This window comes from Lynx rufus, unplaced genomic scaffold (assembly GCF_022079265.1).
Source record: "Lynx rufus isolate CCGP_SWC_20201006 ecotype Redwood Valley unplaced genomic scaffold, mLynRuf1.p SCAF_1, whole genome shotgun sequence".
Taxonomy (NCBI): Eukaryota; Metazoa; Chordata; class Mammalia; order Carnivora; family Felidae; genus Lynx; species Lynx rufus.
In genome coordinates, this window is record NW_025814823.1 from 18,897,071 (window position 1) to 18,924,505 (window position 27,435).

The 27,435-nt window shown below is 40.8% G+C and overlaps 1 protein-coding gene across 1 annotated transcript in view; it reads right to left on the bottom strand.

The window, feature by feature from the left end:
* MRPS31 (mitochondrial ribosomal protein S31) overlaps positions 1 to 18,060 on the bottom strand; it is a 32,019-nt gene extending 13,959 nt beyond the window's left edge. Inside the window, exons 1-5 of the mRNA XM_047079120.1 lie at positions 17,896 to 18,060; positions 12,548 to 12,832; positions 4,991 to 5,149; positions 3,864 to 4,004; positions 867 to 946 (exon numbers count right to left, since the gene is read on the bottom strand). Coding sequence (XP_046935076.1) covers positions 867 to 946; positions 3,864 to 4,004; positions 4,991 to 5,149; positions 12,548 to 12,832; positions 17,896 to 18,020 — 790 coding nt within the window. The 5' untranslated portion in view covers positions 18,021 to 18,060. The remainder of the gene's footprint in view (positions 1 to 866; positions 947 to 3,863; positions 4,005 to 4,990; positions 5,150 to 12,547; positions 12,833 to 17,895) is intronic.
* Positions 18,061 to 27,435: the final 9,375 nt, after the last annotated feature.

Below are 27,435 nucleotides of genomic sequence, written 5' to 3' on the forward strand. Positions count from 1 at the left end.
CCATTTGCATTGAATTTTCTCATCTATTTTAAGTTATCACTAAACCATATTTAATGTCAAGCAAGAGGACGTCTCGTATCTCTTCGAATTAGACTTCAAATGATGAATCTGAAGGATTTGACTTCTTACCCAAAGAAGAAAGGGGGAAGAATAAAGAACAAGGACTAACTATATATTAAGAAAAAAACATGAGACTGCTAGATAGATCTCCTGAATGCTCTTCTTCCCAGCTCCGAAACAGTCTCCAAATCATCTCACTAAGTCACTTCTACAAATGCTATCTCCTCTTCTGGACAGCAAGCTGCTCTAGGGCCGAAGCCACAGTTTAGCTTTTGTAATAGCACAGCTGCAAATGGTAGGTGATCATTAATGTTCTAACCCAAATCAGCAGCCAACTGATAGCTCTGGATTCAGGAAGCTGGTAGGAGTTACCTCCCGCTGTCTCATAGCATGCAACATTTCAAGGGACACATCTGACCAAGACTGGCAATGTCAACAACTACGTTCATAAGCAGGACCCAGGTCAATGACAGGATGGCTTATTAAAATACTTGACATTATGTAATCAAAACGTGAAGGACGTTGTTGAAAGATGGAATGTTTGTATACTTGAGAAACAGTGTTGTTCTTTTTTTTATGTTTATTTTTTTTTTAGAGAGTGAGCGAGAGCACGCGTGCATGGAAGAGAGAAAGGGGGAGAGAGAGAGAGAGAGAGAGTCCCAAGTAGGCTCCGTGCTGTTAGCACGGAGCTTGATGTGGTGCTTCATCCTGCAAACTGAGAAATCATGACCTAAGCCAAAACCAAGACTTGAACCCTTAACTTATTAACACCCCAGCACCCCCCAATTGTGTTGTTCTTAACAAACCTGTTTCGGGTGCCTCTTCAGTAATGGCCTTAAGGTCAAAAATATTAAGTCTCTTCCCCTTGAGTATATTTTTCCTAAGGCTGGAAAAGAAAAAACAATTTAATATTTTTATACACTGCCAACAAAAAATTCTTTAGAAAAAGAAAATTGTATATGAAATACTCAGTGTAGAAGTTTAAAAATATTCCACTGACTCACACCCATTTTAACTAAATTTCTGCATCTTTAGAACTGACAATGAAAAACCGCAACAAATGCACTTGAAGTTTTGCATCATCATGATACAATAAAGCGGGTTAAGTAGTTTAATGTCTAAAACAGCTAATTGAAAAGATTAGTTTGAATTGTCATAATTTTTACGTGATCCATTTCATATTAAGGTTTTAGAAAACTCAACATTAGACAGCTATTAAAATATGCTAAATTAAAAGTTGTTGAAGTCAACATTTGTCTCAGTTTAAGGGCAGAAAACACTGCATGTTTAATTACAAACTATAATTATAAAAGATGGCACAGATAAATCAAAACATTCCCACTTATAAAGCAATCATTCTGTAATTTTAACATAATGATTAACTTTCTTTATATAACATTTTTAATTAACTACTGAAATTAATGTCAGAGAGTTAACAGATAACTTTTCCTTGTATATTTTAATCAACTGCTTCATGTATCACCTTACATTCATACTTACATAAATTTACTGGCAGATTAAAAGCCAGTTTAAAAAATGGACAGTTACTTTTAAAATAATTCTGAATACTTTTCTGGATCACATTACTTTTTTCTACAATATCACACTAACTGAAAAAATGCAAATACCATATTAAAATTAGATAAAGTGATCTCAAATCACTTCAGGTTTTCGCTAGCAGGTCCCCAAGTATTTTAAACAAAGGTATTTATGCTCCAGAACCATCCTCAGGGCTTGCATTCTTCTCTGCACCAAGCAGTCCCCAACTTTGCATCAGGTCAACAGGATGATGGATTAAGGTGACTCATGGTAAAGAGGGAATGATCTGGTAAAGTATGGAATTTTAGAAGGTACTAAAGGGGAAAGGAAGGGAACAGACGTTTTCATTGCATCTACTATATAGAGTCTGCACATCCCTTTCCTATTTCTCAAGAAAGCCATTTAAGTTAGCATCTCCTAGATGAGGAAACAGACCAACGAGGCTATGCAAGTTGCCGCAGTTCCGGGATTAGTCTAGCACAGTGGCAAGACTCTGAGGTATGCTAGGGCCAGTGCTCTGTGCCTTACACTTCTCTGTTCTCTTACTGAAGGAATCAGCCCAGGGCATATTAATGGTGGACTGTCTCAGGCTGTCCCAGGACAGAGCAGGGAGAACAACTTGGTGTCTTACCACTGCTTTCCCTAACTCTAGAGTCCTTCAGTCAGTTTTTTAATATAGCCATTATATGCACATAAACCCCGGTCCTACTTTTTTAGCTACTCCCTTCCCACTTTCTAATTTTTCTTTTAAGATTTTACTTAAAAAAAAATTTTTTTTAATGTTTATTTTTGGGAGAGAGAGAGAGAGAGAGAGAGAGAGCGAGCAGGGGAGGGACAGAGAGAGAGGGAGAGACGCAGAATCTGAAGCAGGCTCCAGGCTCTGAGCTGTCAGCACAGAGCCCGACATGGGGTTCAAACCCATGAACCATGAGATCATGACCTGAATCCAAGTCGGACACTTAACTGACTGAGCCACCTAGGTGCCCCTGTAAGATTTTACTTTTAAGTAATCTCTACACCCAACTCGAGGCTTGAACTCACGACCTCCAGATCAAGAGTCACAAGCTCTACTGACCGAGCCAGTCATGTGCCCGCCACCTTCTAGTTTTTAATGACAGCTAATACCATTAAGAATCAAATTATGATATAGCATTCTGACATAATTGCATGGAATCATGAAATCATTTCAACAAAGAATGATTCAAACAAGACTGAAATTAAATATTCTTTTTTAAAGTAAGTTCTATACCCAACGTGGGGTTTGAACTCATGACCCCAGATCAAGAATTGCATGCTCTACTGACTGAGCCAGCCAGGCGCCCCTGAAATTAAATATTCTTGAGGAATCTTAAGTAAAACTCCAAGTACTCATTCTATTTTATCTAATAATATGTCATAGGTATAAAATCACTTTAAATTAGTAATTCAAATAATTTCCCAAAGTCATTGTAACCTCTTGAACTTCCTTTGTTAACTGCTGACCATCTTTTACAATTTTCCTGTGCAAAATTCATAGTTTAACTTCTGAAAAGAGCTAACTCAAGTTGCTGGAATTATAATTAAAAGAAAATCCACGGAATACATAACACATCAAAAATACTCCACTGTAGGCACCTCCTCCTACAAAGATCAGTTAGTTTTTGTCACAGCGTGCTATAAATATCTGGTTCCCTGTCCCCAACTTTCACTTTATGGGCTTGAAGGAGAGAAAGCAGAAACTTTATGTGAATACAGACAGCTTTGTATTATAAAATAATTATGTAAAACATGGCTTAGCATCTTGAAGTCTGCAAATTACCAAATTCAAATTGCCACAAATATCTGCCACTTTCAGATATTATAATGGATCTTCCTTTCTTTCTTTTTTTGATGATGGCTTATTTCTCTAAGATATGAATAATGATAATTATATAGAGAAAAATAAAGGTTATATGAATATACATTGTTACGTATGAATCAGAATGAAAAATAATGCTTCTCACAAAATGTTCATTTGTTCAGCATTAAATCAGCTTCACTTATCCTAAATCAGGAGACCTCTATTCATCGTGGGTAAATGCGAGAAAGGGCCCAACTTGATTAATGGTATAGAAAAGCATAAGACTGCTAAACCCAGAACACCTTTTCCTCTGTAAGACATGGTACACGCAGAGTGAGAAAACAGATATAATTTCATCTATAATGCTCAAACACCTATCAGCAATAACAGGCACAGAATAAAGTAAACCTACAGAGAAATAAACAAAACCAAAGAGCCTGAATACCTTTTTTTAAGATCACTGGTCTTCTTCTGGCCCATGTAATCGTTAGATCCTTCATCAAACTGAATTTGATGCACTGGTCTTGTACTAACTCTAGCTGTGGAAGATTTGGCAATTTTCATATCTGATATTATGTTACTGACACTGAAATAAGAAAAAGGTCAGTGTATTAGAAATTTTAGCTACAGAATAGTAAAAAACTTTCTTACACATGAGATTCATATCACTTTGTTTATACTTCACTTCTATGCAGTAATATAGCATTAAATATTATGTTTAAATGAAAGATTTTTTTAAGTTTATTTATTTATTGGGGGGGGCGGCAGAGAGAGAGGGAGAGAGAGAATCCCAAGCAGGCTCCACACTGCCAGCGCAGAGCCCAATGTGGGGCTCGAACCCATGAACTGTGAGATCATGACCCGAGCTGAAATGAAGAGTCAGGTGCTTAACCGACTGAGCCACTCAGGCACCCCTTAAATGAAAGATTACATGTCACACACACATTATTAACATTCACACTCTACAGACCACCAAGATCTATGTTTCCTTCTGAAACCTAACTTTTGAAGGTGTTCTTCAGAAATGTGAATTTAAAACATGAATTAAAAGTGTTGTTTATTTAAAAAAAAGTGTCACTAACGAAAAAGTATCAAACATCTAAAGCTGTATATCGACTTCAAACAGGGCATCAAGTATGAGACGAGAGGATGGATGGGAAGGTGTCAGCTAAATGTAAGGATAAGAGCAAAAACTGAAGGAAACAGGCCTGAAGATGATCACACTCTGCACATGACCAACAGATTATTTAACGGAAAAAATGAATCTTTTCAGAGAAACTGTCTTATTCTGTATTTGTTTTTAATAACACTACCGAATTTAGTTTCTTTTTTAGGAGCAAGAAATTGTATAACCTGGCAGAAGAAAACTTTAACCATCCCACTGATCTTTTACAAACCGCAATCTTACTTCAGATCATTTTTAAAAAACCTAATTACTAACATTCCACTTAAGAGAAATATTTTATATAAAATATAAATGTATGAATATAATTGCGTATTGCTCACCACTCACATGAAAACAGCCTATTTTGAGAAACCAGCATTACTGACAGAACTATTTGATCCACTAACCTAATTTTAGCTCTTTCTCCATCCTTCTGTGCCTTTGAGACTTCCTCGTGCTGCTGGAGTTGCCTGAGCAGCTCTGACTTGGTCATCTGCTTATCGAACGGGAGAACATCTGCAACAGCAGCTGCGGCTGCTACCAACTCAGGACTCAGGGACTTGGTTCTGACAAAGAAAAGGAAACGCAAGTGAGAAAAAAAGGAGGCATTACTTACTATGCCATTTGTTTAGTGGGAAGTAAAATGATTTTTTTCCAGAGAAAACTTTTCTGTCATTCAAAAAAATGTCAGGGGCGCCTGGGTGGCTCAGTCGGTTAAGTGTCCGACTTCAGCTCAAGTCATGATCTCATGGTTCGTGAGTTCGAGCCCCGCGTCGGGCTCTGTGCTGACAGCTCAGAGCCTGGACCCTGCTTCGGATTCTGTGTCTCCCTCTCTCTCTCTGCCCCTCCCCCACTCATGCTCTGTCTCTCTGTGTCTCTCTCAAAAATAAATAAGAACATTAAAAAAAATCAATTTCTGGGGCACCTGGGTGGCTCAGGCGGTTGAACGTCTGACTTCGGCTCAGGTCATGATACCACGGTTTGTGAGTTCAAGTCCCACATCGGTCTCTGATCCTCTGCCGCCCTCTCACTCTGCCCCTACCCTGCTTGTGCGCTCTCTTTCTTAAAAATAAAACATTAAAAAAAATCAATTTCTAACAAAATCAAGAATTTGTAAGTATTAGGTGTTAGTTTTATATAAACTTTAAAATGTTGAAAGCTGAAGTTACTGGATACTTGTTGAAGCACAAAGTAAGGAAAAGAAAAATAAAAGGGGGGGGGGAGGGATCAGCCTTAATTATAATTTGCTGGATTTTTATTTTATTATTTATTATTTTTTTTAAATTTTATTTTAATGTTTTATTTCTTTTTGAGACAGAGAGAGACAGAGTATGAATGGGGGAGGGGCAGAGAGAGAGGGAGACACAGAGTCCGAAGCAGGCTCCAGGCTCTGAGCTGTCAGCACAGAGCCCGACGCGGGGCTCGAACCCACGGACCGTGAGATCATGACCTGAGCCGAAGTCGGACGCTCAACCGACTGACCCACCCAGGCGCCCCTATTTATTATTTTTTTAAATGTTTATTTTTGAGACAGTGTGCACAACTGGGGAAGTGGCAGAGAGAGAAGGGGACAGAGGATCCAAAGCAGGCTTCGTGGTGACAGCAGCAAGCCCATGAGAATCATGACCTGAGCTGAAGTTGGATGCTCAACCGACTGAGCCACCCACGTGCCCCAATTTATGGATTTTTAAATGAGACGCCAATGTATTTCAGAAACTATACTGCAAGAAAATATTAACGTAGCTAAACCTATTCGCACATCATGATAAGTTCATATGATGGAATAGTTCAACTCACACCTACAACGTGAATGAAACAATGAAAAGTTACATTAAAAAAAAAGAGTATGCATTGTACGATTCCATTTACACCAAGTTCTAGAATATGCAAAATTAACCTAAGGTGAAAAAATCAGAGTAGTGGTTGTCTCAGGACAGAAGTCTACTGACGGAAAGACAGAAATGAGAAATGCTCTGCATCTGATAAGCACATGGGCATATGCATTTGCCAGAATCCTACAGCTAAGATGTGTACACTTCAAAGTATGTAAACTTTACCTGAAAAAAAACCCAAAAACAAAGCCCAGAAATCATCGTTATCATCTAGCAGGAGATGGAAAGTAGGTGAACACACAGATGACACAAGAATGGCAAAATGATTACTGAAGCTGCATAACAGGTAGGTACACTTTGTGTAGGTCATGTAGTTTAGGTACAAGTTTATTACATTTTGTTTCAAGTTTTCCGTAAGAAAACGCTAAAAAAACCCAAAATGCTACTCTTTAGTAAATTAGGGTAAATTAATAGAAAACTGTGCTAGACATAAAAGGAAATTGTCTACATTATTTACATATTAACTAAGAATTGCCATCTCAATGAGTGGGATTCAAGTTAACGTTTTACTATACTTGACTTTCTATATAAAGATCTGCTGTCTAATATGCAAATCAAAGTTCCCAAATCCCTGAGGTTGTTGGATAAAGATTTAAGGACTTCGCCTACCAAGATAGGAGAGATCTAGAATCTGACGGCCAAGGAAGAAAAATAGAATAAAAGAGGGACTATTACAATTAGTCAAAAAGAAATGAGCTACTTTCAAAACTGTTGCCAGTGAATAAGGTTTGAACTTCACTCCAAATCATTTTTTCTATTTTTATTTATTTTTTAAAGCTTATTTATTTTGAGAGCAAGAGAGTGCGAGTGGGGGAGCGGCGGGGGGGGGGAGAGGGAGGGGGGGAGAGAGAGAGAGAGAGAGAGAGAGAGAGAGAGAGAGAGAGAGAATCCCAAGCCCGATGCGGGGCTTGATTTCACAACCATGAGATCATGACCTGAGACAAAATCAAGAGTTGGACACTTAACCGACCGAGCCACCCAGGTGCCCCTCTACACAGATTTTAAAAAGGTAATGAGACCTTGTTAAAATGTCTCTTAAAAATCTATTCTATCCTATAACTCAGACTATTTCATGAAAACATACTTTATACCCTTCTGTACTCCCTAAATTTCTTTAATATGAACTATACAGCATACACAATTTCAGAAAAGAAATTCTAATAAGGGGAAGGATACTACTGAGTGGACACAAATCACCGTAACTTTTGGCAATTTGATGACATACATTAAAAGTCTAAAATACACCCCAATCCTTTTACCCACCAGTTCCACTTCCAGGAGTATTTGTCTAAAGAAAATAAGCAGGTACACATAGAATTGGAGGGATCCTGCACACTCCAAATGCAAGGTCCAAGCAGTTCCAGCCCCTGTGCCTGACAGGCAAAGCATTTCTCAGATATCTGCATTGCTTTATCTATAACTTTATTTCAGGTCTTTGCTCAATCATTATTCTTCCATGATCCCTTTTTAAAAAATAGCACCTCTCTAACCGATCACTCTTATTTTTCCTCATGTTTCATCACCTAATGTACTATGTGTCTGTGTGTGGCGTAAAACATCCTCTTCCGCCCCCTGACTCTTCCCCCATTTGTAAGGAATAGAGACTTGTTTTGTTCAGTGTTCTACCTCCATCCCTTTGGACAGTGCCTTAGCTCTAATGGCAATCTAAAGTTGCTGAATGAATGAAGGACGTTAATCATAGCATTATTTTGTACTAATGGAAAACTAGAAATAATCTAAATTTCTACTAGTGGATTCATTAATTAATAAGTAGCTGAATCCTTCTTACTGGTAGTTGCTTGGTTGAGAGAAAGTTACAGTAGGAGCTAGAAACTGTGGTCACTGCTGTTCTCCCCAGGGTTCTTACTAGTTCCACAACACATTCAGACTCACGAGACCTCGGCCTTGCACCGGCTCTCACTAGCGCCAAGTGGGGCGGACACAGCTACCTCTGCGCCAGCTGCAGAGATGCTGCGGCCAAGCTTTGGGATGGTTTGTTATGCAGCAACACTTAACTGGAACACATTTTGGTGCCTGGAAGTTGGGTGCTACTGTAACAAAAAACCTAAAATGTATGGAGGAGGTTTGGGTATTGGGCAGTGGGTAGAAACTGGAAAGACCTTGAGGCAAGTATTGATGAGAACTTAGGGCCTCGGGGCGCCTGGGTGGCGCAGTCGGTTGAGCGTCCGACTTCAGCCAGGTCACGATCTCGCGGTCCGTGAGTTCGAGCCCCGCGTCGGGCTCTGGGCTGATGGCTTGGAGCCTGGAGCCTGTTTCCGATTCTGTGTCTCCCTCTCTCTCTCTGCCCCTCCCCCATTCATGCTCTGTCTCTCTCTGTCCCAAAAATAAATAAACGTTGAAAAAAAAAATTAAAAAAAAAAAGAACTTAGGGCCTCAAAGAGACTTAGAGCCTGAAGGCTCTCAAAGCCACTGTGAGGGAGAGCTTTAGGAAAATCAACATTACTGGAAGCTACAGAAAAGGGGACTTCTGTTCAGCAGCATTGTTGCTTCTAGTAAGGTGGGAAACAGGAAACACACTCAATGAACTGGATGAGCCAGTCTAAGGAGACTTCCAGTGTTGAACCTTAGTGGCAGATGGTAAAATGTGAGAAGAGATAAGAAAGAACCGTTCCATATAAAGGAGCCAAGACCTGCAGGTATCCAAAGAAAACATTTCTCATTCTCAGCCCCTCCAGACAGCAAACAATGCTAAAATTTAAAATGGTTTCTGAACAGGGGCGCCTGGGTGGCTCAGTTGGTTGAGCGTCTGACTCGATTTCAGCTCTGGTCATGAGATGGAGTGCCGTGCTGGGCTACGTACGTATGTAGAGCCTGCTTAAGAGTCTCTCTCCCTCTGCCCCTCCCACACTGGCTCAAGCTCCTGCACTCTTTCTCTCTGAAAAAAAGAAATGGTTTCTGAACAGAAATCAAATTCAGTGCAGTGTCAGGAAAACTATAGGCATGACTGCAAAACCCTCTGTTAACATCTTACAAAGATTATTTTTTTGAAGATTTTATTTTTAAGTAACCTCTACACCCAACCTGGGGCTTGAGCTCACAACCCCAAGATCAAGAGTTTCATGCTCCACCGAATGAGCCGGCCAGGCACCCCAAGATTTAAAATGCTGCCTCAGAGAGTCTTTCAAACAAACAGGAATTCTAAGAAACTTATGGGTTTGGTCCCACAGCCTTGCACAGGGAGCTCAATGTAGAATACGATCTTGGTTCCCAAACCATGCCCTAAGGAACCCTGGAGCACTACAAGGAAATACAGCAATCTGTCAGTGACTGAACTACTAAGGCAAGGTAGTCATGGTTTTAACACCAGACTACCGCATGCCTTTTGTTGACATCATCTTTGTGAAGATGGGTTTTCTGGCAGTCGCTATGATAAAAAGCAAGTACCCCTCAAAAGTCAATATGAAACAGGAAATGAGAGTGGCAGTGTCCAATCTGATTCCAAGGCTACATCATAAAAACAATACAAATTCCTCCCGGCTCCCTTTCTCTTGGGACACTCGCCCTAGGAACCCAGCCGCCATGCAGTGAGTAAGCCCAGGCCACACAGAGAGGCCACAGGTAGGTGTTTCTGGTAACAGTCCTGGCTAAGGTCTCAGCTAACAGCCAGCTTCAACTGTCAGAGCAATGAATGAGCAAACCTTCAGATGATTCCAGCCTCTGGACTTGCAAGTCTTCTGAGTAAGGACATCACGGAAAAGAGATTACCCTTCTCCACTGTGCTCTGCCCACACAATCCATGAGCATAAAAATATGGTTGTTTTATGCCACTAAATTTTGGGGCAACTGTTATGCAGCCACACTAACTATATCAGTGGGGGTTCAGTATATAATACAAATAAAAAAACTAAAAAACAGGCCATGCATAGAGCAATGACAGTCATCATGAATCAAAGATGATTTACCCAATTCTGTGCATCTGGGATCCCTTAAAAAAAAAAAAAAAGAGTGGGGAACAAAATCATTAAAACATACATTAAAAATTTTTTATTAAGTAAACTCTATATCCAATGTGGGGCTTCAACTCATGACTCTGAGATCAAGAGTCGCATGCTCTACCAACTGGGCCAGCCAGGCACCCTAAAAGATTCATTTTTAAAAACTCAAAACAAATAGGTCTCATTCACCAATCTTTTGATGTAGGACCAAAACCTCTTTGAATAGAAGTTCCAACATACATCTTTTATATATACACTGCACCCACAGTACATCCTCCAAGAGTTCCAATTCTGGTTTCTTTAAAGCAGAAACATGCAGCAAGAACTTAAAAATGCTTACAAAGCAGTCTGAACGCAGAATTTTCTTACATTTTTCTACTTGTCTCATTCATACCTAATTGGAAAGGAATTTTTAAAATTTCCTTTCCTGAGTCTTTGCAAAACATTCAGCTCATTTTAACCATTTCTATAACAGATAATTAAATTGTGTAATTATAAAAAAGGCACAATGGGTCACAAACAGGTCTGCAAGCTTAAAAAAAAAACTCTTGGTAAGTATTTTTATACATGTGTGTCTGTATTATCTAATTCTGTGTACTTAAAAAAAAATTGGGGGGGGGGAGGGGCACCTGGGTGGCTCAGTTAACCATCTGACTTTGGCTCAGGTCCTGATTTCACAGTTTGAGTTGAAGCCCTGTGTCGGGCTCTGTGCTGACAGCTCAGAGCCTGGAGCCTGCCTCGGATTCTGTGTCTCCCCCACTCTCTACCCCTCCCCGCTCACACCCTGTCTCTGTCTCTCTCTCAAAAATAAACATTAAACAAAATTTAATAACAAAAAAAATTTTTTTAATTTTTATTTGAGAAGGAGAGTGTGTGTGTGTGCAAGTGCAGGGCAGAGGAGTGGAGGGAGAGAGGGAGCAGTGGGGGGAAGAGGGGAAGAGAGATAGAAAGGGAGAGAGAGGGAGAGAGAGAGAATGTATCTTAAGCAGCCTCCAAGCTCAGCACAGAGCCCAATGTGGAGCTCAATCCCATGACCCTGGGATCCTGACCTGAGCCGAAATCAAGAGTTGGATGCTCAACCAACTGAGTCACCCAGGTGCCCCTAATTCCATATACTTTTATGTAGTATTTTTGTTTTATTTTGTTTCTAAAAGGGAGGAAGAGGATGGGGTACCTGGCTGGCTCAGTAGAGCATCTGACTCTTGACCTCAGGGTTATGGGTTCAAGTTCCATGTTAGGTGTAGACATTACTTAAAAAAAGTAAAGAGAAGGAGGTAGCTTTGAAGGCCACTCATTTTTTGAACTAGCTTTTTTCCTACCACCCAATTATGCTTTCCAGAGGTAGTTTTGATACAATATGATACAGTATAGAGACAATAAGTTTCATGAAAATATTAAGTCGTTCTGGAAGATAGGAATCTACACTATCTGTTGATTCTGCTAAGAGAAGTCAGAGATGGGGATCTTCAAGCCACATACCTTATTACTTGATTGATGTAAGAAACACCATTATTTATCTATCATTAAAACAAAACACTGTCATTGAAACCACAACACAATGCTAAGATATTACTGATTGCACTTAGAATCAATGAAGTATAATACTCTTTTGACAAGCACAAATAATTACATGTTAAGGAAATCATGTAAGTAGAGAACACTGATAATTACTGGTCAAAGGAAATCATATACAACAGTTGTAATCAACATGCTTACATTCTATCCTAGGTGGAATTTTTTAAATGGAAATTTCAAATAAACAAGTCCTTCAGAGACACGAAGCTACTTCCAAATCAGGATATAAACAATTTGGTAATTAACAGTTTAAAGAGGCAATTAAGTGACAGTTAATAACACTGATGAATATGTAAAAGAATATGTGGAATTCTCAATTAGATCTCTCCTTTTTCCTCTCTAGATTGTATGCACATGTCCCCTTCGTATTTAAATACAGAAGGGTAACAGTATCTTTCAAGTGAGTATTAAAGTCTCCGTGTTTACAAACTGATAATCTTCATGCAGTATCTCCCAGATCCTCTAATTTAAAATTCCTTTCTAAAAGAAAAAGGAGTTTCAAAAAGTACTTTCAACGCAGTTGAAATTCCATTCAATTTACCTCTTTTTTGGGGCATCTTCCGGAACTTTGTGAAGCCTGCCAGTTGTAGCCTCTATACTCTTAAGTTGTCTTCTATTGGGTGGCCTTGTTGTTTGTACTTTGGCTGTGCTTAATTCAACTCGCATGCCCTTAATAATACCTAACAAGTCTTTTTTTGTGTTCTCCTTCACACTCTCTTGGGTCTCCGTTTCCTTGGAAATATCACGTGTTGGAGCAGACTGCTCATCTTTCTTGTTACAGATCACGTTGTTCGTGCCAAAATATCGGTGGACTTCATTTTTTGTCCTAGAAAGATGTGTTAAAGAAAAAAATGAAAAATACAATGCAAAATAATAAAGTGACTCAAAACCACTTCTTCTGTTTTAAAATTTTTCCAATTCGAACCCTTCCCTTTTGCTTTTTATTATTATTGTCAGCAACCATAATGAAGCAATTTTAACATTTATTGAATACAGAATATGTGCCTAGTCTGGTGCAACATATTTTACGTACATTTTCTCATACCCACATCAACTCCATAAGGCAAGTATTATCCCCATTCTGCAGATAAGGAAACTGGAAACCAGAGAAGTGAAGTGATTTACCCAAGGTCATGTAGCTTAAAGCTCACTAAGACCTAAGACAGGCTGGTGAGTCACAAATGGGTTACAGATGTGCTGAGATACTGATTGATCACCTTGTCCTTGGGGTAGCTGAGGGAGGCCTGGGCTGCTGGTGCACCTAACTGTTGCCTCCCTCCATTTACCTCAGGGTTTGATACAAAGATCATTTTCTGTTTGTTCCATGACATTAAAAAAGGTCGCAACTTTCTGATCCGCTCTTGGCAGCGGAACGACCGCCGAGCTGCAGATTTTCGTGAAAACCCTTATGGGGAAGACCATCACTCTCCAGGCTGATCCCTCAAAAAGAAGAGAAAATGGAAAGGCCAAGATCCAGGATAAGGGAGGAATTCCTCTTGATCAGTGGAGACCGATCTCCACTGGCGGGCAACTGGAAGATGGATATACCGGGCCTGTCACAACATTCCAAAGGAGTCTACCCTTGATCTTGTGTTAAGACTTCATGGCGGTGTTAAGAAAAGGAAGAAGTCTTATACCACTCCCAGAAGAATAAGCATAAGAGAAAGAAGGTTAAGGCAGCTGTCCTGAAATACTATTAAGTGGACGAAAATGGCAAATCAGTTGCCTTTGTCAGGAATGCCCTTCAGATGAATGTGGTGCTGGAGTTTTTATGGCTAGCCACTTTGACAGATACTGTGACATATGCTGTCTGACCTATTGCTTCAACAAATCAAAAACAAGTAATTGTTTACAGGTTAACAAAAGACAGGAACTAACATTTAAAAAAAAAAGGTTGCAAAACACTGACAGGGTTAGTAAATTTCAATTTATTATTTCAAACCCCAAACTGACTGACTGCCATGTCCTTAACGTGATATAATAATACTTCTTTGAAAGCTATAAACATTTCTATTAACAAAGAAAGGTTACTTTCTTTAAAAAACATGTCTGGATAGGGGCTCCTGGGTGGCTCAGCTGGTTAAGCAGTCCACCTCTGGATTTCAGCGGAGGTTATGATCTCCCCTGCATTGGGCTCCACAATGCAGAAGTGTGCTTGGGATTCTCTCGTTCCCTGTCTGCACCCCTCCCCCTCTCCACTCCCCTCCCACATGTGTGTTCTCTCTCTCTCTCTCTCTCTCAAGAATAAATAATTGTTTAAAAATAAAATAAAAAAATAAAAGGGGCACCTGGGTGGCTCAGTCAACTAAGTGGCCGAGTATTGATTTTGGCTCAGGTCATGATCTCATGGTTGTTGAGTTCGAGCCCCACGTCAGGCTCCACGCTGCAGTGTGAAGCCTACTTGGGATTCTCTCTCTGTCCCTCCCATTTTCTCTCTGTCTCTCTCTCTCTCAAAATAAGTGAAATAAACTTAAAAAGATTAAAAAAACAAAAGCCATGTCTGGGTATTATTCTAATCTGATTAACTTTCTCCCTGAGCTACGTGTCATTTAACCAATCACCATTTGTAAACTAAGCTAAAACGGAACAAAAAAAGGATATTCAGTGGCTACTTTCTGCTTTGTTCATTAGATACATTTGTGAAAAAGAACAACACAAATGATTACATCGATTTCAAATTCATGCAAAAGATGTGCCAAATCTAAGTAACCCAAATAGCTAATTTTATTTTGTGATGTTAAAAACCTTTTGATACTTGATACTGAAGAACTTTAAAAACTAATCAATGTGTTAGATTAAGAGAGTATAACGTATGAAAAGTCATTCATTAAACACAATGAGCATCTACTTTGTGTCAAGCGCTACCCTACACACTGGTGATACATTAGTAAATAAGAATTTCATGGTCCCTATCTTTATGAAGATAACAGGTTAGAACACTGTTTCTCAAACTTCAATATGCTTAAGAGTTACCTAAGTGACTTTTAAAAAACAGGTTCTGTGGTCCAACCAAGGAATTGATTCAGTAGCTTTGAAGAGGGACTCAGAGTTTGCATTTCTAACAAGTTTCAAGTAATGCTGATGCTGCCCATCAGAGGACCACATTGGAGGAGCTATGCTACGTATGTCATTTAATCCTTACAATCTTATAGGACCGGTTTTACTATTTGTATTATAGAAGAAACTGTATTATAGAAGAAGAAACTTAACATTCAAAGATGTTAAATCAGTGGCTCTTAACCTTTAGGGATCATATGAATTACATAGGGAGCTTATTTAAAACATATTCCTGAGATTCTTAGTTGCTAAGTTTGGAATGGGGTCCAAGGACATGCCTGCATTTAACCAAGATGCCAGGTGATTCTGATATAACTCATCTCAAGACCCTACATCAGACCCTGGGTTACTTATTATACCAAGTTCTCAAAGCTAGGAAATGCGAGTACCAGGCTAGGGACCTTTTAATGAAAGACAAAATGGCTATTTCCAAAAATGTGGAACCAAATTATCTGATCTGCTTATAAAAATTTCAGAGGTGGGGCGCCTGGCTGGCTCAGCTGGTGAAGCATGCAACTCTTGATCTCAGAGTCGTGAGTTCAAGCACCACGTTGGGCACAAAGCCTCTTTTATATATGTGTGTGTGTGTGTGTGTGTGTGTGTGTACACACACACACACACACATACATGCATGTATGCCAGAGGCTCAGGTGTGTGGGTGGCTCAGTCAGTTAAGCCTCCGACTCTTGATTTTGGCTTAGGTCATGATCTCAGGAGTTCATGAGATCGAGCCCCACGTCAGCTCAGCGCTGGCAGCACAGAGCCTGCTTGGGATTCTCTCTCTCCCTCTCTCTCTCTGCCCCTTTCCCGCTCCCATGATGCTCTCTCTCAAAATAAGTAAATTAAAAAAAAAATGACAGAGGCTATCAAATCAGGCACTTAACAACTAGAATGCAAAACCAGGCACATAACTAGCATCCTCATAATCAGTCCACAGGACCTTCATCATAATATCATTCACCATGTGGTACATTCAATTTAGGAAAATGCTCTATTATTTTGTACGTACAAGTTAAATTAACATTAAAGGTGTTATATAACAGAAAGGTGTCAATCAGGAGAATGAATCTCACATATAACCTCCCTCCTTCAATGTTTCCTTCCAAGGCTGTTACAAGGCTACAGAAAGTAATCTGTGTTTATTACAGGAAACTCAGGTACAGGCAGTTAACTTCATAACACTAAAATAATAAAACTCCAGTCGTAACCTCCCACTTGGGCTTGTTTCTGCTGAGAGCCTCCATCTCCTCAGCACTTCATTTAAGAAAAAAAAAGTTTTTTAAGTTTATTTATTTTGACAGAGACAGAGACAGCGCAAGTGGAGGAGGGGTAGAGACCGAGGGAAAGAGAGAATCCCGAGCAGGCTTCGTGCAGACAGCACAGAGCCCAATGCGGGCGAACCGTGAGATCATGACCCGAGCTGAAACCAAGAGTCGGGCGCTTAACCGACTGTGCCCCGCGGGCGCCCCTCCATAGCACTTCAAATCCAACACATCCAAATCCACGTTCAAGAGTCCCCTCTCCTACTGACTTTCCATTTTTCACCCTTCCGTACCGAAGGGGCTCCTTCCCATAGTAGATATTTTGTATTTTCAAAACCGTGACGTATTTTTTATTTAAAAAAAAAATTTTTTTTAATGTTTATTTTTGAGACAGAGAGAGACAGAGCATGAATGGGGGAGGGGCAGAGAGAGAGGGAGACACAGAATCGGAAGCAGGCTCCAGGCTCTGAGCCATCAGCCCAGAGCCTGACGCGGGGCTCGAACTCACGAACCGTGAGATCGTGACCTGGGCTGAAGGCGGACGCTTAACCGACTGAGCCACCCAGGCGCCCCCGGTGACGTATTTTAAAAAGCCTTTTCAAAGCTGCTCCTCATTCTTCTCTTAACATTAACGGTACCCTAATCCTCCAAGGCAGCCAGCTGAAATCTTTTCACTACCTTACCCTTATTTCCTCATATGTCACATCATATCAATTCTACCTGTGCAATTTTTCTCCTCCATCCAGCTGTTACTTCCCATCCCCACTGCTACCAACTTGCTTAGAGCTGCACTTAACCAGACTGGCCCCAAATCGTTCTGCAGGGACTATAATGCAGTAAAATTAAGTTTTCATAATGATGTGAGTTCTCAGAGAAGAAATACCAACATAAAGTATGCATAACTACCCTTTGTTGCCTGGCTAGCTCCAACCCTTAGTTCCCCTCCACAGTTTATCAGATTTCTTTTCCAGAAAGGATACTCTGAACCTTTCTTTCCTACAATGGTTAGCTGTCCCGACTTGCTCACCCAGCGGTTACTTGTATTAATAAAACAGTCTGTGTTACCTACACCATCTCAGCTTTACTCCACTGTACTTGAATTGCCTGCCTGGTGGAATCATAAGCTCCGTGATGGCAGGATCGTTTTTATTCGGGACTTAACAACAGTATTGGTACATTGTAAATACTTTCAATAATGAACCAGAGGATAAATGGAGGCTGGAATGAGACCACTATACTCTTGGCAAGTAATAAAATAAAACAAGGCAACTTTACTTCTGGAGGCTGGATTGAATGAGGGGAGAAGTGGCAAGAGGTACGAGGCGCGGTACGTAGTAGAGAGCACAGGACAGACCATGCACGTATCCGTAGCTCTGTTTCTCACTCACATATGACCTTGGGCAAGTCATTTTACCTTTCTGGGATTTCCCTTTCCTCAGATGTAAAGCAACGGCTTTTAGGACCTCGCGGGTAGTAACATCGACCCCAGGAGAAAGATCACTGAATACACCGGCGGGAGGCCAGGGGTTGCCTGAAGACCTGCGGGGCCCACAGCGCCGAAATGCGGTACCTGACCGTTCCGTGTGGAGCACCGAGTCGCACAATCGCAGCCGCCGGTGCCTCTGAGCCTCCAGGGCATAAAGGGAAGGGGGAGAGGAGGCGAAGAGGTATGATCGCGGAGACTCTTGGAAACATCGCCAAGAAGCAAACACAATCGCACACACAACGGAGTGGCGGGTCCCTCTGCTAAACACATCCCTCGCCCTCTCTTCCGTTCCCCAGCCTGGCGCGTTCCTTCTCTTCCGGTTCCGGTGGGCAACAGGGGCCGGTAACTGCGTTCCGGACTCGCCCGCGGGCGGCCACGTTGCGTGCGCTGCTTCCAGGCGATTCTAGTCGAGGAGGTAAAATCGATGCCTGAGTTCAGCTAAGATACACTGGTTGAGGCAGGACCCAGATGGAGGAGGGAGGGTGTGGAGGGGGGGAGTTACTGTGCAAATGCTACTTTGGGGGCCAGTAAAAGGAGGCGGAGAGCTGACCTTACTGGGCGGTTTTGGGGGAGAGGATCCACAGCGTTCATCACATCCTCTAGATGATCTGTAGCCACCAAGGTTGAAAAAGAAAAATTACCATAGGACACGCTGCCCGATAAATTAGTATTTCTTTTCAGGCACTGTTCTTGGTGTAGAGTCAAGACACGTGAGACATACATGTTTCGTCTTTTCAAAAATGGTTTTACGGATAGAAATCTGCAAGAGAAAGGCTTGACTTTTTCTGCCCTCCGTGAAGGCAGTGAACAGTGGATGAGGGGTGATCAAACCTGGAAGTGCGTGAGCATAAACCCTCTGGGAAGATGCCAGCTAATAGGTCACATGGGAATCTCTGGCTTAATGTTTAAGTTTATTTATCATTTTTTTCAATTAAAAAATTTTAATGTTTATATTTGAGAGAGAGAGAGACAGAGCATAAGCGGGGGAGGGGAGAGAGAGGGAGACACAGAATCTGAAGCAGGCTCCAGGTTCTGAGCTGTCAGCACAGAGCCAGATGCGGGGCTCCAGCTGTGAGATTGTGACTTAAGCCGAAGTTGGAGGCTTAACCGACTGAGCCACCCAGGTGCCCATATTTTTTTAATTAAAAATTTTTTATTTTATTTTATTTTATTTTTGAGAGGGAGGACCAGAGAGAGAATCTTAAGGAGGCTCTGCACCGTCAACGCAGACCCCCAACCAGGGTCTTAAATTCACAAGCCCGTGAGATCATGACCTGAGCTGAAACCAAGAGTCAGTGGCTCAACTGGCTGAACCATCCAGGTGCCCCTATTTATTTATGTTGAGAAAGATAGAGAGAGCAAGCTTGTGCACACACTCGAGAGGCAGAGAGAGAGAGAGAGAGAGACAGATAGGGAGAATCCCAAGCAGGCTCTGTGCTGCCAGTGCTATGGGTGCTGAGCCCAACTCAGAGCTGGAACCCAGGAACCTGTGAGATCATGACCTGAGCTGAAATTAAGAATCAGATGCTTAACCAGTTGGGCCACCCAGGAACCTCTAGCTTAGAGTTACACGTGGGCAGTTGAATGCTGACATTAACTTTTCCCCCACAACTTCAAAAAAGAATCAAGATTGGTGGCAAATTTTTTTGTAATCTGAAATACAGAAGAGTGCACAAGTCATAAACATGTTGAGGAAAATGTGCTTAATGAATTATCTCAGAATGAATTTGCCCGTGTGAACCACCACCCAGATCAAGACATAGAATATTACCAAGAGAGTATACTTAATTTGATATCACTTGATATCTGGTTGAAACTCCATTCATGAGTGTAATAGTTTACATTAATTAAACAATTAAACTTTTTTTAAATGTTTATTTATTTTTGAGAGGCGGGGGAGGGGCAGAAAGAGGGAGACAGAATCCAAAGCAGGCTTCAGGCTCTGAGCTGTCAGCACAGAGTCTGATTCGGGGCTCCAACTCACGAATCGCGAGATCAGGGCCTAAGCCGAAGTTGGGCGTTTAACCGACTGAGCCACCCAGGGACCCCCAAATCACATTTAATAGTTACTTCATCCTTTTTCCAATTTCTTATAATAACCCTAACTTTTTTTTTTTTTTCTTTTAAGGTTGACAAAGGGGACTGAAACCGCCATCTCAGATTCACAGCTTCTCTGGAGGTATATCCTGTCCCAATTATCCTGATCCTAGTCAACTCTACTGCACTATCCATCCTGTACATTCCTTAACCTCCTTCATTGGGGCAGATAGGCTGTGACCTATATGAGAGTACCGGGCTGAAGGTCACAAGCAGGGATTGAAATTCAGCCTTGCTCAACTCTGACTCCTTCAACTGTCACTTTCCAAAAGAGGCCTTCTTTGACTTCTGTAGCCTCCTGTGCCATCCAGTCACACTCTCTGGCAGGGATTACTGCTGTCTACCAGTCCCCGTTTGCTTCTGGAGCTTTAGCTCAACACATGGCCACAGCAGAGACTACATTTCCCAGCCTCCCTTGCAGGCAGGTATGTCTGCATCTAATCAATAGAATGTGGGTAGAGGTGATGTGCCCTTAAAAATGGGCACAAATTCCCCACAACCTTTTTCTCCTTCCTCCTAGTTGGAATATAGGCCAGATGATAGGAGCTGAAGCAGCTAGGGGATGGAGAGATGAAGGATTTCGGAGATGAGGATGACAGCCATCCTATCTCTGTCCTTACCCACCTCCTCCAGACAGTCACAAAGAAAGGGGAGGGGGGAACCACTTCCATGTTATTTAAATGTATTTTTGAGTTTCTTTGTGGCAAGTAGTCTAGATTGTACCTTATCTAAGGTACCCTCTATGTCAAAACCTTGTTTCATTTTCTACAGAGTATCACTAAGTGAAATTTATCCCATATTTATATGCTTAAATGCTTATTATCTCACTCTGACAGAATGTGTGTTCCATGAAGGAATGGACTTTGTCTTATTTACTGCTGCATTCCCAGTTCCTAGAACCATGCCTGTCATATAATAGATGCTCACATTCGGTGAATAAATAATTTCCAAGTGCAAAGGGAAAAAAAAATGGTGCAGAGAGTTTAAGTAATTTGCCCAACTTTCTGCAGCTAGTCAATGGCAGAGCTAGATTCAAATTCAGAACCAGTTAACTCTGATATTCTTGTTCATTTTGGAATACTTGACAGTTTATGATTTTACTCACGCATAAAAGTCACGGGGAGGCACTTACTGATACACATTACTGAGTAGCTCAGAAGATCTGAATCTGAGATTTAGCACCCCAGGTGATTCTGGTGCTGGTCTTCAGACAAAACTTTGAGATATACTGCAATGACCCTATGGCATATTTAGCTGTTCATAGCTCTGTATACACTTAAAATGCACTTAAAGAAAAAGTGTTGTAATTGGTGCAGCATTAAAGCAACTAGTCAGATTATTACTTTGCAGGAACATCAGAGTCATTATGCTATGTGAACAGAGTGAGATCAAAGAGACCGCACTATATGATTCCACTTATATAACAATGTGAAGAAGACAAAGCTCTAGGGACAGAAATCAGATCAAAAGTTACCAGGAGTTGCAGCCACTCTGGAGAACAGGATGGAGGTTTCTCAAAAAACCAAAAATAGAACTGCCCTATGATCCAGCAATTGCACTATTAGGTATTTACTCAAAGGATACAAAAATACAGATTCGAAGGGGTGCGTGCACCCCACTGTTGATAGCAGTAGTATCAGCAGTAGCCCATCTATGTAGAGAGCCCAAATATCCATCGACTGATGAATAGATAAAGAAGATGCAGTGTGTACAATGATATATTACTCAGCTATGGAAAAGAATGAAATTGTGTCATTTGCAACGATGTGGATGGAGCTAGAATGTATTATGCTAAGCGAAATAAGTCAATCAGAGAAAGACAAATGCGGTGTGATTTCACTCCTATGTGGAATTGAAGAAAGAAAACAGATGAACGCACGGGAAGCGGGGGGGTGGGGGGGAAGGAAGAGAAGAGAGAGAAACAAACCACAAGAGACTCTTAACAGTAGAGAACAAATTAAGGGTTGATGGAGCGAGGTGGTTGGGGGATGGGCTAGATGGGTGATGGGTACTAAGGAAGGCACTTGTGATGAGCACTGAGTGTTGTATGTAAGTGGTGAATCACTGAATTCTACTCCTGAAACCAATATTGCACTGTATGTTAACTAAAATTTAAATTACAAAGAAAAAAATAAAGTAACAATGGTAAAAAAAAAATTACCTCGAGGTGGAGCTGGGAGGAGATGACTGAGTATGACAGAATATGACGGAACCTTTTGAACTTACTGAAATATTATATATCTTGACTCTGGTGGAGGTTGTAGCTTTTCACAGTTACCAAAACTTAAAAACTTGTACACCTAAAATGTGTGAATTTTGCTGTATATAAATGATACCTCAACAAACCTGACTTTAACAAAAAAGGTAATTAAAGCAGTTCTAATTGGCCACAAATTAAGCCACAGGAGAATTTGAGTACATCCTAAGAAAAAGAAAAATAAACCTATCCTTTGAAGAAACATAACGTGTGCAATTGTCCAGAGCAGTCATTTATGAGAGCAACAGAAATGTAGCCTGAAAGTAGAGAATGTTTTCCCTCCTTCTTCTATTCTGGATTGACTCACCAGTCATTTTCTTCTCAGTGCCTCCTTGAAATGCACTTTCTAGAACAATGTACCTTTGGCAAGAGGCAGCAAATCAACTGAAATAGGTCCTGATATACACCAGTGACTTCTTCCTAAATGCCTCATGAAATTCCACACTAATTAACTCAATAAGCCTTCCATGAAAAGAAAAAACAAAATTATTCTATATTTCAATTATCAATTGCTGCATAACAGATCGCCCCAAAAAAGTGGCTTAAAACAACAGTTTATTCTCTCTCACGGTTCTGTGACTCACTGGACTCAGCCGGTGGTTTCTACTTGGGGTCTGTCATGTGGTTGCAGTCAGAGAGCAGCTAGTTTGGATTGGATGTCCCAGATGTTGTTGTTGTTTTTTTTCTTAATTTAAATGTTTGTTTGTTTGTTTATTTATTTTGAGAGAGAGAGAGAGAGAGAGAGAGGGAGCGTAAGGGGGGAGGGGCAGAGAGAGAGGGAGACACAGACTCTGAGGTGTCAGCACAGAGCCAATGCAGGGCTTGAGCTCACAAATCATGAGATTATGACCTGAGTTGAAGTCGGATGCTTAACTGACTGAGCCACCCAGGCATCCTTGCCCCAGATGGTTTTTTTTTTTATTCACATAGCTGATGTGCTGGAAGAAACAGGGCCTGGCTGAGTAATATTCTCTCTGTTTCTCTCTCTCGCTTGCTCTCTCTCCACATGGCCTCTGAAGTGTAGCAGAATATGCTACCCTAAAATATGCCACTTCGGTATAAAGATCATCTTGAGCTGTGGACACTTAAGAAGCAAATCCAAGTGGAGCTCTCTACCTTCCCCCTATTTGCCTAAAAACAGGGCATAAATTTGTGAAGGTGTTCCCCCTTCCTTCTCTCCCGGGAAGGACAAAAGTTAATCACTGAATACAAACCCTAGACCCTGGTCAGCCCGGAGATGACGCTGAAGAAATCCACATAACTGACTGTACTCACTAGCCCTTATCTTACGTTAGCTCCCTCATGTATTGCCTTTTTATGATTTGCTGGCCTAGAAAGGCCTAGTCCTTTGCCTTGGTGTTGTCACTTCTCTGAAATTGCACTGCTGTTTTGTTAACATGCTACCTAAGCCCAAATTCTAACCACACCTTTGAGTTACTCATCTCTGAGGGCTCCCATGTGTATGTGTAGTATACACATTAATAAACTTCTATTTGTTTTTGTCTTCTTAACCTGTCTGTTATCACTCTAGTTTACAGGGTCCCAGCCATTGAACCTAAGATGAGTAGAGGGAGAAGAGATCTTTTTCCTCCCCTGCCCCTCTCTACCTGGCTAGCTTGGGCTTCCTTACAGCATGGCATCTTAGAGTATTTGAGTTTTTCACAAAGAAACATGCTTGCCTTACAGTGTGTGTTCCAAGAGACCCAGGCTAACTCTGCAGAACTTTTTAGTACCTAGCATTGGAAATTACATAGTATCACTTCTGTGACATTCTGTTGATAAGAAAAGAGTTGTAGGGCCACCCGATTCTAAGGAAGGGAACTATACTTCCCTTTGAATACCAGGAGTGGCTCATTGGGATCACCTTTGGGGACTTGCTTCCACCTCCTGACAAACTTTTAATTAAGTCCATTCATTTTTTCAGCCTATTCTGCTGTCCTGTTTAGTCTTTTTTTTCTTTAATTTCCAACCATCTTGATTTTTTTAAAGTTTATTTATTTATTTTGAGAGAGAGAGGGACAGACAGTGCGAGCAGGGGAGGAGCAGAGAGAGGAAGAGAGAGAGAATCCCAAGCATGCTCTATGCTGTCAGTGCAGAGCCCGATGTGGGGCTTGAACCCACAAACCATGAGATCACGACCTGAGCCGAAGTCAACAGGCAGAGGCTCAACCGACTGAGCCACCCAGGTGCCCCCTGATGGTCTTCTAAGAACTTCATATTTCAGTTTATATAAAATTTTACAATGAACGATCACATACATTATTTAATTTGATTACTGTGGTAATAATTGAGGCAGGCAGGGCAAGGGTTTTATGCCCAGTGTTCTAATGGGAAAAATGAGCCTCAGAGAAGTTAGGGGACTCACCCGAAGTCACATGACTAGTAACTGCCAGCCCGGAGCCTGCTGACTAACCAGGGCTCTTGGCTGGCTCTCATGCCTGCTTAATGGCATGTTTGTGTTCCCTTGGCATCTTTCCAGCCTGAATGTCAAAGTCCACTTGACAACATCCAGGTGCTGGTGTCAGCAAAGCCATGCTTCTGAGATTAGTGTGGTAAGACAAATTTTATTTTTTTTTAATTGTTAAAAAATTTTTAATGTTTATTTATTTTTGAGAGAGAGACACAGGGCAAGAGCGGGGGAGGGGCAGAGAGAGAGAGGGAGACACAGAATCGGAAGCAGGCTCCAGGCTCTGAGCTGTCAGCCCAGAGCCTGATGCGGGACTTGAACCCACGAATCACGAGATCATGACCTGAGCCGAAGTCGCTCAACCAACTGGGCCACCCAGGTGCCCCTGTGTGGTAAGACAAATTTTAAAAAAGCAAAGGAAATTTTAGGGACCTATCCACTGGAGACTATCCATTTTAATGAAAATGTACTTCAGATGAAGATTGTAGGTGTTGATTGTGCTATTTAAAAGAAAAGGCTTCTTGATTTTGATTTTGTAAAATATGAGATAACCCTTTTGAAAAAAGTAGCAGTAAGTTTGCCATTATGCACTAATGTTAGAGCTGATGCCAAAGTAACCTAAAATAATACATAGACAAGTCATGAGTGATCAAAGGGTAGTAAAGAAAATATTCTGCCTTTTGAGGTTTCAAATATTTGTATTGGTGATATTGTTGAGTGTTGGTGGTTGACAAGGCCAAGCAAATGTCAAAGTCAACAACAAAAGGATATCCTGTTACATGTTACAGAGTTAACTTCATAGGTCTCCTTACCTCCTTAATACCTGGAGACAGGCTGAGACAGGGTCCAGTACTATAAGCAGATAAAACTATTTGAAATGTGCCATGAGACATAGACCACCCACAAAATTCTCATAATTAGAGAAAAATAAACTCTAATACACATATTTATACTCTTCATAATTTTCCCAAGAAATTGAAAGTATAGAAATGGAGAATAAAGCAGTCACACTTAAAACTCTATAGCTCAGGGTATGCCTGGCTGGCTTAGTCGTAGAGCATACGACTCTTGATCTTGGGGTGTAAATTCAAGCCCCATGTTGAATGTAGAGATTAGTTAAAAATAAAATCTTAAAAAAGCAACAACTCTGTAGCTCAGGTATAATAGATGCAGCGGAATATAACGGTTCTGGGATGGGCAGAGTGAGGGATTAGGCTCTGCCCCTTTCTTTGGGACCTTGGGCAAGTTTTCTTACCCTCTTTGGGCCTCAGGTGCCTTATCTGTGGAAAGGGAATAATAATATGTGAGGATCAAGTGGGTTAAAATGTGTATAAGTGCTTATAACAGTGCCTAGCACACAGTAAGCACTCCAGAAGTATTTGCTACTCTCACAGTAAAATTTGAAAAGTAATATGCTTTGAAAATTTAAAAAGCAAATTTAAAAAGCTGTGCAGAAGACAAGTCTTGAAGGCGTTTTTTTTGTGTTTTGTGTTTTTGTTTTTTTAAAGTAATTTATGCCCAATGTGGGCCTCAAACTCACCACCCCAAGATCAAGAGTTGCAGGCTCTACCAACTGAGCCAGCCAGGCACCCTGACATTTTTTTAAATGAACTTTCTATGTTTAAATAATTGTAGACATAGTGAAAAAATTGTAAGAACAGTACAAATATTTCCCTTATGTCATTAACCCAGACTACCCAAATGTTAACAATTTATCACATTTGTTTTTATCATTCTCATTCTGTCACTTAGTATTTTTTCACAAAACACTTGAAAATCTATTACAGAGACACTTTGCTTTACGTCTACATAATTTGGGGGTATATTTCCTTAAAAAAGGACATTCTCTTTACATAAGGACAGTACAATTTTGAAGTTAGGAAATTAACATCAATACAATACCGTAATTCAATCTACAGACCTTATTTAAATTCTATCAACTGTCACAGTGATGTCCTTTATAACAAAAGAGAAAGAAACTCTTCCTGGTCCAGGACCTGATCAGAAGTCGCAGGTGGCATTTAATTCCATGCCTCTTCGTCTACTTTGATGCAGTTACGTTCTTCAGTCCATCTTTGTCCTTCATGACGCTGACTTTTTTAAAATTGTAGTTGATACACAATGTTAGAGTAGTTTCTGGTGTTTGACCTTGACAGTTTTGAAGAGTTCAGGCCAGTTATTTTGTAGCGCACCTCAATTTTTTTTTGTTTCCTAATGATCAGATATAAGTTATTAGTTTCTTAGCGGGAGAACCGCAGAAGTGAAGTTATAGTGTTCACTGTGCGTTATATCAAGAGGCATCAGTGTTTATCTGTCCCATTACTAGTTCTGTTAAAAATGAACAGCTGGATGGGATGCCTGGGTGTCTCCGTCGATTAAGTGGCCGACTTCAGCTCAGGTCATGATCTCGTGGTTCGTGAGTTCAAGCGTCAGGCTCTGCGCTGACAGCTCGGAACCTGGAGTCTGCTTTGGATTCTGTGTCGCCCTCTCTCTCTGTTCCTCCCCTGCACACGCTCTGTCTCTCTTGCTCAAAAATAAAAAAAGTTACAAAATTTTTTTAAAAAAATGAACAGCTGGATTAAGAGGTACATAGGGAAAGGTCTAGAAGGGTCCTGAGCACAGGAACTTTTGTCCCATTGGCTTGGAGTGTGCCACCCTCCTGGCACATAGATGTGTTTGCCAAGTCTGAAGCTCCTGCAGAAAACCATTTTGATTGAAGATGTTAAACTATCTAGAAGTCTAATTAGCACTGTTCTTTATAAGGATGTCTTCTGATTTCAAATGTAGCACTCCTAGAGAACACCAAAGGCATTTTTTTTTTTATTAAATTTTTTTTTTCCACGTTTATTTATTTTTGGGACAG